Source organism: Zonotrichia albicollis, chromosome 5 (assembly GCF_047830755.1).
Source record: "Zonotrichia albicollis isolate bZonAlb1 chromosome 5, bZonAlb1.hap1, whole genome shotgun sequence".
Classification (NCBI taxonomy): domain Eukaryota; kingdom Metazoa; phylum Chordata; class Aves; order Passeriformes; family Passerellidae; genus Zonotrichia; species Zonotrichia albicollis.
In genome coordinates, this window is record NC_133823.1 from 27,150,676 (window position 1) to 27,163,747 (window position 13,072).

A 13,072-nucleotide genomic window follows, 5' to 3' on the forward strand; every position below is an offset into this window, starting at 1 on the left:
AACTTCTTTGCCCATGTGGCTGATGGTGCTCAGTTTGTTTCTTGCATTTCTTGAAATGACTAGTATTTGCTGGTAACTTACTCCATAATTTCCTCAGCTGTAATTCAAATGAATGCCTTCCCCCACTGCCCCCAGTTGCTGAGGAAAGGGAGGATTTATTGCTGCTGAACTTGCACACCAGCTGATCATAAATCTGGCAGATGTTTTTTGTTTTTAGCACATTGGGAATTTTATTGACTGCTTTACTTTTTCTCCCTCCATTTTTTTATTTCCCTGAAAGTCAGAGCTAGATGCTGTGAAAGAGAAAATGCTAAGTTTGGGAATTCAGAAATTCCTATCTCATCATCTCTTGCTGTCTTGATGAACAGAGTCTTGGAAAGGCTGGTTAAAGTGATGGTGCTGGAAAGAGGATGTGCTGTGGAAAGCTACTAAATCATGAAGTAACTATGCATTTGGGTCAGGCCATTCTGTCCAGAGAAACTTAGCTAGAAAAATCCAGTGGAGTTCATTGACTAAGTTAAGTTCATTTTACAATGTCTCAGCTTGTATTTTTGCCTTTAGCAAGAAGATGCATATAGAAAGAAGAAGCCTCAGGATAAAATGGAAGGAAATATACCAAATATGAATTGGAATAGAAATAGAACATCTAGGAAAAATAAGAAGAAGAATGTAAATATATCCACAAGGTATGTATTGCCTCACCAAATCATGAAGAAACCCAGAGTTGCTGTAATGTTTCTGCAGATTTTGCATAATACATTAGGCAGGATCAGTTTATCTATTTAAGTAAACACACATTAATCCTGTCCTGAGCATTTACTTTTAGGAATGTGCACTACTAAATATCACCAGCAAAACAAAAAATTTTAAAATATTCCATGTGTAAATCTGCATGTAGATAGATGCAGCCCATTCTGCATAGCAGTGGTAGCTCTCTGTTAGAGTCTGGAATGTGCTGTCTCTGAAGTTTGGATGGTTAGCTTCCTTCCCCTTGTGTAGTGTCTGGAGAAGTTCTAGTCATGTGTTCTCTTCACTGAAAAAAGGAAAATAAAATTGTTGAAATTATTCCACCTTCAGGAGAATCATCTGCTATATTGAGTAACTGGGGGGATGTTGTCCTCTACCAATTTTGGGAGAGAAATGTGTAGAAATGAGAGTGTGGCTTTCATTTTTGCTATTATGATTTAAACTAGATCAGCACTAGATTGTAAAGAATATTGAGTGAGCACTGTGGAAAGTTAGGGTTTTTTTTCCCCTGAGATTTGTGTTAATGCATTTTAAAGTCAGTTGTAAATTACTTTTAATTATTTTTTTAATATATTTTAAATTTAACTTGTATGGATTATTAAAAAATACTGGTTACAAACTCCTTTTAGAATAGAAACACTACTGAGGAGAAAATCCTATGCCTTCCCCTCCCCCAGCCCTTTGAATTAAAGTCACAATGCTACAAAGCCTTCACAGACTTAATTTTTATTGCGAGTGCTTCTATTGAGGTCAGTGGACTCTAAAAGGAGATTGTAAATCTGAAAGGGCTGTTATACACACATTTCTGTTCATTTTGTGGGAAGTCGGTGCATGTGTAAATCTTTGCTGGATGCACACCTTTGTAGATAGGAAGGATAAAAAATAAGCAGTGAAATACTGAAGTTTAGTGTCTGTTCCCTGAACCAATTCAGCAGTTGCTGCTTTCTGAGTTAAGATGGAACTGTTCCATTTCTGCAGAAATTTGACAGCTGACTTTTAATCATTTTCCCTCAGTACTCTCTGATTATGGTATTGGATGTAGACATTTCATTCCACCTTTACTAGCAAAAAGATAAGATTGCTCCAGATTGGGATTTTACTCTAGTTATAGTTGTGCCAGTGAAATGAGCACAGGGCACATTTTTCTTTGCATCTAGATCTTTGTACACTGCTAAAGTGTGCTTATCACTGCAACATCTGATTGCCTTCTGCCAGGTGCATTAGAGAATGGAATTAAATATGCACATGTCATTTTGCCTCTCCCCCTGAGCAGTAGTAGTCTGTGTGGTAGGATATTGCATTTTGTGAAAGATTTTTTAGGTTTCTGTAAAGTTGGGGAATAAGAGTCCCAAACCTACTGCTTCCCCTGCACTTTGCCTTGATAGCTGTGTGAGTTGAAGTGTTTAATGCCTGGAAAGGAAAACTGCAGATGAAATGTGAAATGCAAACATGGGTTTTTTTTGGGGTGTGGTTCTATTAGGGTCCCTGAGCAGAGTGAATTGAAGCATATGTGCAGTGAATTTGAAAGGCCGGATCTGAGAGCGAATATTGGAATAAGAGCCTGGTGTCCTCAGAACAACGGGGAAAATTGTAAAGCAGACCAAAAAGCTGGGAACTTGTCCATACAGGGAGAAACAGGTATGCAGTCTTAATTATCTTAAAATGGGGAAAGAAACACAATGTGAATTTTGTGGCAGTAGAGCATTCCTTACTTGAGAGACCTGTGCTTTTCTCCCTTTTAACTCTGATGTGAAGATGACAGGACTGGTATGACACAGTGCCCGAAATAATAGCTGCTCACTTCTGAAGGGCTCTGCGTGCTTCTCCATGGGGTTGGTTCATGGTGCAGACCAGAAAGTGAATCAGTCTGAAGCAATGATCCATCAGCTCTTGGTGAAGGAAAGACAGACTGGTAGTGTGGTTTTGTGTTCAAATAAAGCTTGGATACCTGCTTCCTGCCTTTCCATCAGGATTTTAATCATCTGTTTTCCCTGGCTTTAGGGAAGAGGAGATCTGAAGAAAGTTATCAATTTCTATAGGATTGTCCTTTGCATCTCTAAGATAATAAGAGAATCTATCACTTATGAATTCATTACTTGCACCATTTTATCATATGCATGTTCCTACAGCCAGGATATGTTTCATGTCTGAAGTATAATGTATTTATTTCAAAGGACAGTATGCACTTCCTCTTTGAACCTATGGCCTGTAGCAGCACTGTATCATCACTGCATTCATGTTACTGGGATATCATGTACATCAGAAACTCCTTATGTTAGGGGCTGGTCTAGTTACCGAAGCTACCAGCAAATATTTCTTCTCTCATCAGTAAATTCAGAGAATCCATGTAAATTTGTGATTCAGATTACTTTTCCCTGACAAGACTTTCTTAAATGTTGTGTTGTTTTTTTGATTGTTTTTTTGTTTTGTTTTTCCCAACTTTTTAGAAAACTTTTATCAGCGGTCCAAAAAGAAGTGTTTGGAGAAGTTTTGTTCTGATTCAAGCTCAGATTGTGGAAGTTCGTCAGGAAGCGTTCGTGCAAGTCGAGGGAGCTGGGGTAGCTGGAGCAGTACCAGCAGTTCAGATGGAGATAAAAAGCCAATGATTACTACCAGGCATTTTCTTCCATCCAGTAAGTTTTGCAAACAGCTCCTCTTCACAGTAGAGCACAGTTTTAGCCTTCCTGCTGATTGGAAAGGCCTACCACAGCATGGGGCACATGAACTCGTCTTTTGTAGAGCACCCCTTAGACACACAAGGAGGGATGTAAAGAACTTTGTTGTACCTGACAAGAAGTACACACATTTCATGGAGATGAAGATCACTGTCAGGCTCCTCAATAAGCAATATGCACAGTTAGTTGTCATGGAAGGATGGGAGAACTAAGAGGCACTCAGAATAGCCAAAGCAATTTCTGCCTTTGATTCATCACATTATTTGGGGATTTTTAACATTAAAACTATTTAAGTAATGCACAAATGAGAAATGTGTGAAAGCAGTTCAGATTTGAGGAGCTGGGATTGGATAGGTGTATTTGAGGTGTAAATAGCCAGAACACCTGAGCCACTTGACTAGTATGAAAAATGGGAGCTGTGCTTCTTTACTGCAATTCTTGAATACCTGAATATCACTAAAGTAGTTGAAAGTCATTGCCATAATTATCCAGAGTGATGTGGCACTAGAAGTAAATTTTAAAGTACTAAAGTGACACCAGCAAACCCAGCTTTGGGTACTTGCAAAAAGATGGTTTGAATTATTTAAAAATATCCAGAAACTTCATGTCTATTTGTGTATGTATAAAACTTTACACTTCTTAATGATAGTGTGTGATCTGTCTGAACCTGTGATTTAATAGATAACAAATCATGTGTATATGACTCTCCTGTTTGTTCAAATTATAATGCCTCCTAAGAAAAAAGAAAATAAGTAATTCTAAATTCAGACCATATTTGATAGTAACAAGGAACCTCTCCTTCAAGACTGTGGTAATCACTTCTAAATCATAAAATACATGTTAAGACTATGGACCTAGGTAGCATGCCTTGAAATTGATGCAGTTAGTGATAATCCAGTATGAGAGAAAACTTGATTAACACCATTGATAATCCTGTTTGCGTGGATGTATATTCTGTGCATACTTCTTTTTTAAGGATCTTTGATTTTCACAGTCATTCTTTTCTTTAGGAGAGAATATTTCACAAAATGATTTTCCATCTGAAACTCCTATCACTCTAAATCTGTCTCATAACATCTGCAATACCAGGTAAAAAAATTGAATCTACACCTGTAAGGCATTAAAGAAACAACACCAACTGGAAGTCTTGTCTCAGTTTGGTAAATAATACCTGTTGGCACCTGTTATCTTGTAATTTTTTATGATCATCTGATTGTCCTTACTAGTTGGAAGAAGAATAATCTTCAGTACCTGAGAAGATATAAGCAAAATTGATTATGCTGCATAAGTACAATAAAAGCTTCCAAATGGAAAAAAATGGAAATTGGTTTTCCACTTTGACTTCTTCCAGATCCTAGCAACTTATATTTCCATTACTGCTTAGCTGTATTTTTTTAAAAAAGGTGGGAATAAGACTTTCAAGTTGATGCTATTTTTTTAATGGGAATAATGTTCTCATGGGATATACAGCATGATAATTGATTCCTCTCTCCCCCACATTCTTTTCTCCCTCTTTACTGCAGTAGAGATAGCATCTACAAGTTTTATTGCTGTGAATCCTCATTTCACTTCTCATTGACCACTCTCTGTTTTCACAAGGAGAAATATTCCAATCCTTGTCCTTTGGGATTCTGGTGCTTGAAAATGTTTTCTTTTATTCGTTTTGACTAGTTCTTTTGATGGGTTGGCTTTGATAAATACCAAATTCACACTCATGTTCTCTGTGTGTCTTCATGGACATAAAAGTAAACTTACCTGAAAGTTGTTCAAAAATTATAAGAGGTCCTACTGATGTTCATGAACTGCAGCTTGTTTTCCAGTTTTAGAGAACAACTGTTGAATTAATTTGCAATAGGTTGATAACTGGATAATAAAAATGGGGTAATTAAGGTGTATTAATTTCATTCATTTTGCATGTGTGATAAGTAGCTGGCTTTTAATTGGAAAAAAACTTTTAAAAATTGCACAGTTGTAATTCTGAAATAGGAAGAATCAGGCCAGTGGAAAAGCAATAGCACAATAGCAGTTGTGATGGTCATTAGAATGTTTTCTACATCTCTGTATATTTCCTTTGAAATAGTTTGGATTATGAGACTTAAGAAATGAAATTTTCTTTTCATTCAGCAGAGACATGAACAGCATCCCCCCATATCCTGAGACCTTATGTCCCAATTTCACTGACATAGCTGCAGATCCTGACAAAAACAAAGGTCAGTATTAACAACTGGAGCTGTTTTTTTCACACTTTGCCAAGCAGTTTTAGTGATGTTGCTAATTACACATGCACCAACCTGATAGACACATTGTTACTAGAACTTACTTGCTTCTAAGCAAGTTGGGTGCAAAGTTAGCAAATGAAGGCTTAAAACCTTGACAATTTTTGCTTATAACCTTGATATTTTTTGTTGCATCTTCTCTGCGTCAAGACAGCATTTAGCTTTCAACTCATGTTCTAGGTCTTCTTTCTTTTTTTCATCTTCTTGCTGTGCACAGATTAATGTCCAGAAGCAATGCAGCTGGGAGATCAAGAGCACTGCTTGCTGTGTTAAAGTGAAGCTTGGCACCAAATCAAACATGACCATTTTTCTCTCTAAATATCCACAGTTGGGACTTGCTCTCTTTGACAGCAATAATGAGTGAGGTTGTGTGGCACTGTTAAAATTCTTGAGTTTTCATTGTTTGTATCTCAGAGGGAAGTAATATTAGCTTTTTGAGTGGGATTCATAAAAGCATCATGCTACATGGTGAGGTGGAGTTTGAAAGCTGGTCAGGACATGTGGTTCTTTGGGCAGCAGCACTCCCTGCCCTTCTGCTGTAGGTTTGACCTGTCTGATAGGATACAAATGCTGATTAACCTTCTTCCATGGTAGCAATATTGATATGTGTCATGTGAAATAATGAAACAGAGACAACTTTGCAAGCATTGTCTCATGGAAATTGCTAATTTGATTTTTTCTTTTCTCCAGCTGCCAGTTCTCAGAGTTGATAGGAACCAAATATCTGTGGGCAGTCAGGGCACGCAGTCCATGAAGAGCAGCGCAATGAATATCTGTGCTAGAGGCTAAATACAACATTTAATGAATTCACAAATTGTCTGTTCAGGAATGGCTCCAGTCTGTTAGAAACCTGACCCCGTTCCTGCTGCATTTGTGTAGTTGGACTTCAGAGGTGATTAGTGACTAGTGACTAAGGGGTGGGCGCAAGGAGGCCAGTGGGGATTGCATCCCTGCTGTTTCTCCTGCTCTGTGGAAGTGTGCCATCTAGGCACTGGCAGCTGAACACTTAAGGACCCTCAGTAGGAACTTCTTCCCCTGTTTTGTTGAATTCTGGTTTCTCAGTTCAGGTCTTACATACATCTTTTTTAACAAACAGAAATGTTGAGATGTGTTTAAAGACGGGCCTTCATCACAAAAATATTGCTTAGTATCTCTGGATTTTTTTTCTCTAGTAGACAGTCCTTTTTAGGGATCTGAGAGTAAAGTGTCTATGTGATAGAATCTTTGGAGTCTCCTTCCTGTTACTCTGTATTTCATTCCCCTTTCCTTTTTTAGGTCTTTACCCAACAGGAGACTTGTGGCCTGCCCAGCCAGTCTGCATGACAAACAGTTTGAACTACAACCTTGAGAATAATATACCATGCATGATCCAAGAAACCCCCTCTGTCCACAACAGGCAAGTTATGTTTTGTGTAAAAAGTACAGATAATGCTTTGTTCAGGCTTCTGTAATGCAGAGGACTGTACTTTGCTCATCATTTTTGTAAAGGCAGATAGTTAAAATAAAAGTTGTTCTGCCACTTCAGTTTTAGTTCTAGTTGTTAATGCTCTTCCATGAGTACATTGTGATTAATTTTACTAATACAAATTCACTGCTGTCCCTGTTCATGTATAGATATTCTAGAAGTTTTTTCAAGTTTAATTAAATACTTTTGGAAAGCTGTTAAATGCTTTCACTCATTTTGCAGGCAGAGGGCCTGACTTTGAAATCTGTTGCACTCTTGCTAAATGCATAGCTTGCGTATGCCACATGGTGTGTTATGCAGTGTGTACTTGTGTTAAGTGGCAGGAACAGACATTGTTATAAAGACAAATATTCCACTATGAAAGTGGTTTAGGAATACAAGTTGGTATGTTTCAGGCTCTGTCTATATTTGGATTGATCTTCCTGTAATAATGAACTTGATTAGCTCTTATATTTTACACTGCTCACACAGCAAATTTTAGTAATGAAAGATATGCCACAAACTAGAGAGCAGAAATACTCTGCCACCACATAGCAGTGAAATATGGCCAGTTCTTCAAGTTGTATCCTGTCATCCAAAATGACAGAAGTATCTGGGGGTCCTGGTGCACAACAAGCTGTCCCTGAGCAAGCAGCGTCCTCGTGGCCAGGAGGGTCAGTGGTACCGTGGGGTGCATCAGGAAGGGCATTACCAGCAGGGCAAGGGAGGTGATCCTGGCCCCTGTCAGCCCTGGTGAGGCCACATCTGGAGTGGTGTCCAGTTCCGGACTCCACAGTCAGTGCAACAGAGATCAGGAGCTCCTGGAGCACGTCCAGAAAAGAGCTACTAAGTTGTTTAAGGGTCTGGAGCATCTCTCTTACAAGGAAAGGCTGAGGGAGCTGGGCCTGTACATCATTGAGAAGGCTGAGAGGGGACCTCATCAATGTCTGTCAGTGTCTGCAGGGAGGGTGCCAGGAGGATGGAGCCAGGCTCTGCTCCCTGGTGCCAAGCAACAGGACAGGAGGCAGTGGGCACAACCTGATGGACAGGAAGTTCCAACTGAACATGAGGAAGAACTTCTTCACTGTGCAGTGACCACACACCAGAGTGGATGGTCCAGAGAGATTGTGGAATCTCTCACATTCAACCCTCTGGACACAATCCTGTGCCATGTGCTCTGAGATGGCCCTGCTTGAGCAGGGAGGCTGGACCGTATGACCCACTGTGGTCCCTTCCAGCCTTGCCCATTCTGTGACTGCTTTCATACACCTATCTCAATTTGGACTTCATAAGCAAAAAATACATGCACACCTGTGCAATTGTGTATTGATATTTAGTAGTGATAACTTCAGATAGCTGCTTGGCTGAATAGTAAAATTGAAGTAGAGCAGCTTCTTATGAAATCCTTTTGCAGACTGGATCCAGAGTTGGACTACTTCAGACTTGCTGTGTAGCAGGGCCTATTTTATTACTGGCATGTCTTTAGGAATTACTTTTGAAAAAATCTTCTTGAAATTATTTTAATTAAAGAAGTATAACCCCTAGAAATCTATGTGTATCTTAGAAAATGCACTGTTTAACAGGACTTTAGCACATTTGGTTGGGAAAATAGAAATCTCCATTTTAATTGTTATTCTCAAGCATTCAAATGTATTACGTCGTCTTCTGCCACCTCAAATCACATAATACTTGATTGTAGGGAAGAAGTACAGTTATTTTCTTTTAACAGGGAAGAAAGTTGAACCCAGCTAAGCATTGCAGGATTCTGGTACCGGCATTACAAGTTGTTCATTTTTCCAGAGGAAAAAGAACTCTGTGAGAGAGATTGCTGTGATTGTGTAGTGGCACAGAGTAGATACTGGCAAAATTGACAAGTGGAATGTGAAAAGCCTCATGATCAGTTACAGGCATTTTGCATCCAAGAGCTTTACAATAAATAAGTATTTCTAAGTAATTTTCAGAAGTTTTGCAAATTGTTTCTGACTGCAGATTTTTTTTTGTTTTTCTTGAGACAGCTTCATTGACTGGAATGCAGCTTGTGACAGCCAGTTTTCCAACATGTATTGTCCACTAGAGATGAATGAATATGGTGCTTTCCCAGAAGGTAGGATGAAATAAAGCTTATTAATTACAACAGAGCATGGTTGTTTTCCTCTCACCTTTTATAGAACAAAAGGTTGAGCTGTTCTATACACGGATGTTCATTGCTTTCAACTTTACGTTTTCCAGCAGAGTGTTCTGTAGTAATAAACAATGACTGCATGTGGTGGATGAGAATATTGGCCTTTGTATAGAGCCTGAAAAGGCAGTATGCAGGACTTCCAGAGGGAATTGAGAGAAATGCTTGTGCTTACAGTATTACACATATCTTTTTGTACAATCTTCTTTGTTTCCCCTCTGGCAGGCTTCAGCCTTCCAGTGTGTGAAATACAAGGCCTCTTGTGACCAATTATCTTTCCAGGCTAGAGTTTCTTGGCTTGGGAAGCACACTGGCAGCAGTCTAGAGTTCTTTAGCATTACCTACCTAAGTACTAATGAAAGGTCAGACTGCAGAATCCCAGGCAGCACTCTGATCCCTTGAGTGCTTAGAGCTGAGACATGTTGGCGGTGAGGCCTGGGGAGGTTCTGCCATGCACATTCTGTCTAATAAAGACTCTGCTCTCCAATAGAGGGACTGCCAAGTCTTTATCCTGTCCTCCTGATAACAATTTGTTAGTGGGTCTCTAATACAGAGTGGTAGTCCTGTTGACAGAAATTGATACACTTCGCTGCTGTGCTACCCTGACGCTGCATGGAGTCACTGAAGGATTAGGTCAGTCCCAGCCTGGCTCACTCTCAAGAAGATTCAGCATTCCTCCACAGAAATGTTAGTAGTGTTTTATATTGCATAAGTCTTACTTTGTCTTCTTGATTTTATAAATTGCAGAGAACATGAACTACCCCAGTGGCTTCCCAGGTACTGCAGCAATGCAGAACACAGCCTTCATTGACCAGAACTGTCCCTCCACCTGGAATGCTCCTCCCAACATGCCACCTGCCTGGGAGCCTGCCAGTTATGTCAACTCCACAGTGAGTATTGTCACTGTGAGGCACTGCCGTTGCATGCTCCTTCCCAGCCTTTCTCGTGTATTCCTGTCTTTTTCCTACCTGTTGCTTACATGTTCTTCATGAATCTTCTAAGTATTCTGATGTTTGTGTTTAATGCTAGCATTGGTAGCCCAGGTTTTTCCCAGCTGTTTGTCAAGGATGTTATTGACCTTGTCTGCAAAATTTTGAGATGATCCTTTTGCCTGAAAATTGACTAAAATCAGCTTACACATGGAAAAATATTTTGGGCTTATGTAGTCTACTGAGACATTTTTCTGTGAAAATCAATGTGTCCACCTGAGGCTAAAACCCAAAAAGTGCAGACAGAAAAACCCAGAGAGATTTGAAAATTGAAGAGCTGATTGGACAGCTGCTCTCAGGTACTTTAACAGGGGTTTTTTTTTGGTAGGAAATTCAAGCGATTTAAGGTGGATTTATGCAGATTTCAGAATCCTGACTTTAACCTGTTATACTCCAGACTAGCCATGTTTGTCATCCCACAGTGCAGTGTAGTAACTTCAGTTCAAGGTGGTCTTTAATTGTAACTATCTTCTCTTCTGCTCATTTTTCAAAATACTGTATTTTGGATTTTTTTTTAAAATTTACTATAGGTTTATTTTGAATGAAACTAACTAAATAAAGCAAGAAATATTTTCAACTGTAAAAATGAAAATTCGTCTATGTTAAAAAGTGGCAAAACTGGTAGAAGAATTTTTCCTAAAATAAACATATATTTTATTTCATATTTTATTCAGGAATGCCAGGAAACACAGAAGGTAGAGATTGGAAAATGCATTAGATAATTCAGTTTATTTCCCTGGCGAGCTTTTCTCCACAATACATTTCAATGTTTCATTCAGTTTTAAAAGTCCCAAGACTTCCATGACCTTCACTGAGAGACTTCCTTGCAGACTAATACATCTTGCCCTCCAGGAGGTTCTTTATAAGCTTTCAAAATTTTCTAACTAAATTCCCTAGCTCCCAATTACAGTCTCATTTTTCACACTGAATATCCCTTTCTGCTTCCAGCATGCACAGTCTTTCTGGACTGACGCATACTTCAGCCCATTTCTTGTCATTTCTAGGCATCCTTCTCCTTTCATTTTAACTCTCAAAGTATGCATGGTGATCTTTGTGTGTCTTCCATTTCTCCTCTATTTCCCTCAACAGTCTGACCAGAACTGAGTACTATATTGTTCTTAGAGTAATATCTGTGCTGTGCAGGGAGGAACTCATGTGACTTCATTCAGTGGAGGGCTTTTAAACACACACACATACACACACACATACATTAATGCTGCTGTAATATTTTTGGCAGCCATATTTCTTTGTAAACTCCTCTGTAATTTTCTACTTGTGGATTTCTTAAATTTCTGCATAAATCCTGCTTCCTCTCTCCCATTTAGTACTTAGCATTTCCAGATTTTCCTTGGCAAATGGTCTGTGTTGCAGTTTCCCATGCTGGTTTTATCTTGCTCTGCAGCCCTACCTCTCAAGCACCCGAAGCTTGTCTCCAATGTCTGGACTTTTTGGTTCCATCTGGGCACCCCAGAGTGATGTTTATGAGAGCTGCTGCCCCGTCAGTGCCACGACTCAACATTCAACCCACGTGGAGAACCAGGCAGTTATGTGTAAGCAGGAATACTATCCGAGGTTTAACCCTTTCCGTGCCTACATGAACTTGGACATATGGACTACAGCAGCCAATCGAAATGCAAATTTCCCACTTTCGAGGGACTCGGGTTATTGTGGAAACGTGTGAAAGGAATTTGATTTAAAAATGTGAATAAAGATGCTTGCAATTTTGATTACTAGAGTAAGCTGGTTGCTGGATAGATTACAATGTTGGTGAATATTTTGGCACTTTTATATTGAAAATAAATTTTTTTTACTGAAGTCTCAGCATTCAGTGCATTTTAAAAAGCACAGCATATTCAGGATGCTGTTTTTGTCAGGTGAAGGCTACAAATTTGAAATTCAAATTTTTTATCATCATCAAGGACAGTATTAGTTCTTAAGAGCGTCCATGAACCTGTACTGCACATGTTTCTTCTGAAGTTTACATTCTGTGGTATAAACAAGGAATGGTTTAGCAGTTGTAGGTACAAATTTACACTCATAAGTAATTGCATCCGTACCAAATAGTAGCTGGGGACCTACCTGTTGATGCAGATCAGAGAGTTTCCAAAAGGTGTCAGTTCTAGTGCTGATACAGTTGTTAGTGAGTGCAGACTTCAGGCAATAGGAAAAAGGCTGAATTGTGGCTTGTTTATCTGGCTTCAAATTGCAAGCTGTCACTTGGACAATGTTAAGCTTGTGCAGTGTGGGTGAGTGGGCATTTCTTCCAGGAACTTTTCTTGTGAGTGACTCCTGGCATTTTGTGTTGTTATTTTTAGCTTTCATGTTGCAGTAGCATTTTCAGTGCATTTAATTGCACTTGTTTAAAATGCCAAAGCTTGAGCTGAAGGAAATGTTTCTTTGAGAGCAGAGTTCACACCACTCTCCCAAACAGAATGATACTGTGCTGGCTTATGTTAGGAGACTAAAACTGAGCAGCTGAGCAAGTGCTGCCACCCATGCCAGGACTCAGTCCACCATGATGTCTCTGCTTACCCCTCCTGTAGAGCCTTTTCTCTGCATGGCAGAGTGTGCCTGGACATCAAAAGGAGGCAGAGGCATCCCTTAGGTTCAGAGATGTCCTTGGCACAAGGGCACTTGTCAGGCCTGAAGAGAGAGGTGAAAGTGGATCCAGTAGCGGTTTTGTACAACTGCTTAAAGAAGAGCCATAGAGATGGCAGAACCAAATTCATGTTGTGATGGCCACAGGCATTACAGCAAGTGGC

General features: G+C 39.5%; 1 protein-coding gene across 3 annotated transcripts in view; it reads left to right on the plus strand.

Annotated features, from left to right (window-relative positions):
- Positions 1–12,125, plus strand: part of TMEM131L (transmembrane 131 like) — a 78,270-nt gene extending 66,145 nt beyond the window's left edge. For 2 of the 3 annotated variants that reach the window (XM_005486352.4, XM_005486350.3), the window contains exons 27-35: positions 562–686; positions 2,228–2,385; positions 3,195–3,380; positions 4,433–4,511; positions 5,547–5,632; positions 6,974–7,094; positions 9,158–9,246; positions 10,069–10,211; positions 11,713–12,125. In XM_005486352.4, coding sequence (XP_005486409.2) covers positions 562–686; positions 2,228–2,385; positions 3,195–3,380; positions 4,433–4,511; positions 5,547–5,632; positions 6,974–7,094; positions 9,158–9,246; positions 10,069–10,211; positions 11,713–11,991 — 1,266 coding nt within the window. In that variant the 3' untranslated portion in view covers positions 11,992–12,125. The remainder of the gene's footprint in view (positions 1–561; positions 687–2,227; positions 2,386–3,194; positions 3,381–4,432; positions 4,512–5,546; positions 5,633–6,973; positions 7,095–9,157; positions 9,247–10,068; positions 10,212–11,712) is intronic. The other variant, XM_026792931.2, reaches the window with a different exon arrangement.
- The last annotated feature ends 947 nt before the right edge of the window (positions 12,126–13,072 follow it).